The sequence below is a fragment of the Vicia villosa genome, linkage group LG5 (assembly GCF_029867415.1).
Source record: "Vicia villosa cultivar HV-30 ecotype Madison, WI linkage group LG5, Vvil1.0, whole genome shotgun sequence".
NCBI classification, from domain to species: domain Eukaryota; kingdom Viridiplantae; phylum Streptophyta; class Magnoliopsida; order Fabales; family Fabaceae; genus Vicia; species Vicia villosa.
In genome coordinates, this window is record NC_081184.1 from 122,605,051 (window position 1) to 122,611,465 (window position 6,415).

General features: G+C 33.9%; 2 protein-coding genes across 2 annotated transcripts; one reads left to right on the forward strand and one right to left on the reverse strand.

Annotated features, from left to right (window-relative positions):
• The first annotated feature begins 516 nt into the window (after positions 1 to 516).
• LOC131607188 (geraniol 8-hydroxylase-like) lies at positions 517 to 2,258 on the forward strand. Its single transcript, XM_058879209.1, has 2 exons — positions 517 to 1,427; positions 1,536 to 2,258. Exons 1-2 carry the CDS (start codon positions 537 to 539, stop codon positions 2,145 to 2,147), a joined length of 1,503 nt encoding a protein of 500 aa, XP_058735192.1. The 5' UTR covers positions 517 to 536; the 3' UTR covers positions 2,148 to 2,258.
• An 801-nt stretch (positions 2,259 to 3,059) lies between these two features.
• LOC131605314 (uncharacterized) lies at positions 3,060 to 5,784 on the reverse strand. The gene is made up of 2 exons (XM_058877686.1): positions 5,633 to 5,784; positions 3,060 to 3,675 (listed from the first exon to the last, which is right to left on the reverse strand). The coding sequence occupies exons 1-2, from the start codon at positions 5,782 to 5,784 to the stop codon at positions 3,060 to 3,062; spliced, it is 768 nt and encodes a 255-aa protein (XP_058733669.1).
• Positions 5,785 to 6,415: the final 631 nt, after the last annotated feature.

Genomic DNA, 6,415 nt, shown 5'->3' on the forward strand with positions numbered 1-6,415 from the left:
TTCGTTGAAATCGCCCACCACACACCATTCCTCCCCCCTCTATAACCTTTCAAGGATAAGATAGAATTCCAAGTACAAAGCCTTTCCGTCCTATTGCACGCTGCATAAACGATTTGACTATATCAATGAAATTGATGCAAACGATTTTATCCTATAAAAATATAATCAATAATAAGGATACAAATTAAAAGATTAAAAGAAAAATAATATTTTACTATTTCATTAATGAAGACTAAGGTGGCCATAACCAATTAATTAGTTTAAAAGCCGCAGACCGTTTACAGTTTTTTAATTTAAAGGCAGTTCCTAATTCCTATCATTAGCGACTAGGTTACAAGAGAATAGTTGGCAATTTAATAATTTAAAAGGCGCAGTCATTTGACAGTTTAATAACTACAACCAGGTTAGAAGAGAACAATTTCCTCCATATTTGACTCCTAGCATAGCCACATACCATGTTTCATGTTGCCTATAAATTCTAATGACAGATCTGAATAGCTACAACAACAACATACATACATCTCTTTGTTTCATAGATGGAGTTTTTGCTAAGTTCTATCATCCTCCTATTTCTATTACCATTCACTCTCTATTTTCTTATTTCTAAATGCACTAAAAACATTATCAAACTTCCACCAGGACCTACTCCTCTTCCTTTTATAGGAAACCTCCATCAATTAGGAAAAAAGCCACACAAATCCTTAGCCAAATTAGCTCAAATTCATGGTCCAATCATGAGTCTAAAGCTAGGTCAAGTAACAACCATAGTTGTATCTTCACCCAACATGGCCAAACAAATACTCCAAACACATGATAATCTCTTATCTAACAGAACCGTTCCCGGTGCTGTAAAAGTTCATGACCACCACAAATACAACATTGCATTCTTACCAATTGCACCTCTTTGGAGAGAGTTAAGAAAACTATGCAATAATCAATTATTCTCTAACAAAACACTCGATGAGAGTAAGGGAATCAGGCTTCAGAAACTGAATGATTGTCTCAACGATATTAACCAAAGTAGTCTTGTTAACGAAGCTGTTAATATTGGAGATATGGTTTTCAAGACATCCATTAATTTGTTGTCAAACACTATTTTCTCTGTTGATTTGGTTCAACCTGGTGAATCAGTTGGAGATTTCAAGGAGCTAATTGTGAATATATTGAAAGAGTGTGGAAAACCAAACATTGCTGACCTTTTTCCTGCGTTAAATATGTTTGACTTTGATCTACAAGGTATTAAACGCCGTAACGCTGTTCATGCTCAGAAGGTTTTTGATATCTTCCAACGTTTAATTGATGAAAGATTGAAGCTGAGGGAAGTACAAGGTTTTGACACAAACAATGACATGCTAAGTAAGTTGCTCAACATTGCTCAAGACAACAGCCAAGAAATGAGCATTGCCAAAATCACACATTTATCTCTGGTACTTTCCTGTCTCTTTAATATAAATAAATGTTGTTTAGGAATTCCTTGACTAACCGTTGACACTCATTTGATAGTATATACTAATTGAATGTTGTGATTTTATCAGACTTTATTTATTGCTGGTACGGAGACAATTTCAGCTACTCTAGAATGGGCAATGGCAGAATTGCTCAAAAATGAAAAGCTTATGTCAAAAGCAAAACAAGAGTTGGAACAAATCATTGGCAAAGGAAAACCAGTTGAAGATTCAGATATTGTTAAGCTTCCTTATTTACAAGCAATATTAAAAGAGACATTTAGATTACACCCTTCCGTTCCATTTTTACTTCCTCGAAAAGCCAATGCAAATGTGGAAATTGATGGCTACACAATCCCAAAAGATGCACAAATTTGGGTCAATGTGTGGGCTATTGGTAGAAATTCAAGTGTTTGGGAAAATGCAAATTTGTTTTCACCAGAGAGATTCTTAAATTCTGAAATTGATGCTAAAGGTCACAATTTCGAGCTTCTACCATTTGGTGCTGGAAGGAGAATTTGTCCTGGTATACCGTTAGCGACAAAGATGTTACATTTGATGTTGGGTTCATTTATCAATTGTTTTAACTGGAAATTAGAAGATGGAATGAAAATACAAGATATGAACATGGAGGACAAGTTTGGACTATCATTAGAAAAGTCTCAGCCGCTAAGAGTTGTTCCCGAAAGAATATGCAATTAGGGCTATTTGAAATATGTTTAGCAAACACTATTTATTTATTTGTTTGTTGTAATAATACTGTTTGAATTTATTTGTAGAAATAGGGATTTCATTGTTTGAAATAAGTAACATATTCCGTTTGTTTTTTTTATACTCTTTTTTTGAATCATTTTATAATAAAATTATTTTTGAATGAAAATCAAATATTTATAAAACCAAAATTAATAAAATTCCGTTTGCTTTTATCCTACGTGTTTACTTTTATTTTAGTGTGTGACAAGTGTACTAGAGAGTTTTGCTCATCCATGATTTCTCACTTTAAACGAGTTGACACTAAAATTTCCAAATCTTCTTCATGCTTTGGTTTTTATTTGACTATTTGTCTTGTCTTATTCAACTTAAAGAAGAATGTTTTACACTGCATAAGGATTTGATTTACTTATTCAACTCTATCCGACTCTGACTTGTCTTATTCAACTTAAAGAGGAATTTTTTACACTGCATAAGGATTTTGATTTATTCTATTCAACTTTGACTTGTCTTATTATTCAACTTGAAGAGGATTTTGATTTACTTATTCAACTATGAGTTTTTCGCAAGTTCAAATCTTAACTTTGTAGTTTATTATTTTAGAGTTGGTGTTTTTGACTAGTTATTCTATTCATAATTACTATTATAAAATTTTTCAAAAATATTTTTTTAATTTAGTTTCATGAAATTCATATTAAAAAAATATTAATGTAATTTAGAATTTTTTTTTATATGGAGATTCCTTTTAGTTAAAATTTTATTATTATTATTATTATTATCTTACTTTTTATTTTTGTGAATCGCAAAGAAGATTATTATAATATTATATTTTTTTTTTGATAAGCAATGAAATTTCATATTAAAAAGGAGCACAAAATGTACTCCCTAAGAATCTTACAACGATCAACCGTTTAAGAATTGAACCGGACAATAACTCCACAAATAAAAATTAGAAACAGTGTCGGACTTTACGCCTATCATATTCCACAACCATGCTAGAGAAATTGTTTTATGCACTACTTCATCCTCATGATATTCTTGCTCATTAAAGATTATCTCATTCCTCATCCACCACAAGGCCCACACTGCTGCCAACCAAACCAGAAGCCTCTTCCTTTTGCTCACCAACCCTTTAATGCTTTCCTCAAAATAGAACATATGTTCGACCACATCATCAGCATTTCCCACTTCAATCCCCAACCAACTTGCTATTTTCTGCCACACATTCCTAGCCTCACAGCATCCCACAAACAAGTGATTCAAAGATTCGATGTCATTGAAGCAGAACACGCAAACCATATCACTCTCCTCCGTAATTATGCCACGCGCAGCTAATTGTTCCCTCGACGGGAGTCTATTTCGCAGCGCCCTCCATCCGAAAACATGGATTTTTGACGGAACAAACGTTTCCCAAATTAAATTCATCGCTGCCATGTCAAGCTGCAGATCCGAAGACTCAACTAGAACTTTGACACACGCCTCATAACTTGATGCCACAGTATACACACCATCACCCTCTCTAAACCATTTAAAAAGATCCTTATCATAATATTTAAATTTAAATAAGTAAGTTATGTTTTAAACATAAATATATTTGTAAAATAGATGGACAAATGAAAGAGAAATAAAAAAAATGAAATTAGGGTTGAGCAAGACTTGCTATCAAGCTGACACGTAAGCATAGAGATAGGTTTGAGGCTAGGGTTGTTATCATGACAACCTTAGAATTATATTAAGTAGAATAGTCATAAGTGTAAATTATATTATTATATATTGTGTATATCTATTTTGCATATAAATATACAAAATGTGTGATCGTATTCGACACACAAAAATACAATCACAACATGGTATTTAGAGCTGGTTGACCCACTGTCTTCTAGAGAATTTGTTTTTTCATTTCTACAAAATATGGGCCATTCACCGCAATGCACGAACGCACCACCACACCCGACAAATTTTCTGGCAAAGCAACCATACTGTTGGCATCCTCTCCTTCTAATCAGCTGGTACCCAAAATCGTCGTCGCTATCCTACTTACAACACTCCCTCACGCATCCTCTGCCACCTGCGTATGAATCTCACGTATTGCCCTACCCTCCGCGCGTGACAATGCGCCCCACTACCTCTGCAACCGCCTTTTACGCCCTCGACATCGCCTTTTTGTGCTCTTTCAAGATATGCTATCGGTTTTTCCATCCAAGAAACCAAAAATCATGGGAGAGACCAATTCCGTAATTTTTATGAAGTTTCCACTTATTCCGTGTGGGAAACTCATCGGAACAGCAAACTATAAAATATGGGCTGGTGTGGTCAAAATGTGGTTTAATGGTCAAGGACACGAAGATCACTTAACTACAAAATCAGAAAATATTACCGCCGCAAAACGCGATAAATTAAAAAAACAAATGTTTCTCTATGCATTGTGTTATGGTTTTCCATATCAACTAATCTTCAAGCACAATACTGTAGTGGAGAAAAATTAAGACCGAAGTCATTGATTGACTTGACTCATTATTTTAGTGAAAGTCACCACCGCACTTTATTGTTTCCAAAGGAAAACGGAAAGAGAGAAACAAAACCCAGAGAAGTTTTTTCTTTAATCAAAACTAATAAAACAAAGCAGAGATCTTAGGTACGAGGGTTTATCATGCAAGGGGAAGATGTTAGAACCCCTCACATCCTTGGTACTCCACAGGAATCTTTTTGAAAATCTATGTAAAAATAGTTGTGTGCAAAAGAAAGTTTGTTTGGTTTTAAAATTATGCTCGGCAAGACATCGCATCTTGTGCCTACATACCTCGTGAGGACAATGGAGAATTTAGAGCATTTGTAGTTCTGCTCAATGGAGAATTTGAGTTGGAGGAAGCTTTGAGAGTTTCACAAGAGCAAATAAGAGCTACACAATGACTAATACTATGGAAAACACCTACCATGATGGTTGGAAAAGGGATACAACCACGTGAGAACAACCGTTGTAATGATAATTACAAATTCAAAGAAAAAATTAATTGAAGTCTCATAAACATAAAGTTACCTAGTAATGATATGTTTCAACTTAGGTTCAAGTGGTATGTTTAACGAACACAATGTAGTTACCATATTCATCCAAAGAGATATGATAATCAATTGAAAATATTCTCTTGAATGAATAATACATGCATATATAGTTAGTATTTGTAAAATATGAAAACTAACTATAATAGATAACCATTAATTTAAAATTATTCACTTATGGAGGAATGATGCTAAGTAATATTCTTTCCCACCCGTTATCTGTGATGTTAAGAAGTCTTCAATATTTTTTGGAGTATTACTTGTAAATCATACTCTAACTAGATCCAACAATCTATAAGTATCCGATTTATTTAACTTTATAGAAACATGGTGACTGTACCTAAATGGTTAAATAAAATACAAAAAACATGTGAGGAATTACAAAACTATAAAAAAAAAATGTAATGAGATATACTTACGTGCCACAATCTTGTATTAGCCCTAAGTCCAACCACTTATATCCAACAATCAAATCATTAATATCTTTAGGATGGACTATGAATTCCTCTAACCCCTCAATATATGGATCGTGTTGTAGCGCAAGAGTAAACAACTCATCTTTGTGGCGCATAACGGTACTTAACATTTTGGCATGTTATCCTTCAAATGGACTCAACAATCCGTTATTGAACTCGTGACCAGTGGGACAGGTTGAACAACTCCCTTTTGTTCTTGCTTCACATACAATATTTCTAGCAAGAAATTGATCATCCTCATTATCATATTCATTTGTACACGGTTGGACAATACCACTTATTCTCTATATCATATAAAACTCAGGAACACATAATAGAATTAACATAATATTCTAACATATATGCACAAAAAAATTTTAAAAATATTCTCACATGCCGCATATAACTCTTTTATGTATTCCACTTTTCTCATGTGAGTTTCCCGCTCCACCTCTATTTTCTCTGGAGTTTTTTTTGTTGTCTTCCTTTGTAAATCTTCTAACGTTTCATTTTACGTCTATCCGGTGGTTATTCTAGATGAATCAAAATAATCTCTCAGGCCGATGATATCTCCAACACCTTGGACATGCCCACCGTGCTCATTTGTTCTGATGACTTTTACTAATATATCACGTCGTGGTTCTGGAACAAAGGAACCTTCACGGGTCAAGGCTACCAACGAATCCTACACAACATGAAAGACATACATTGTTAACAACCAAAGCAATTTAAACGACACTTAACATA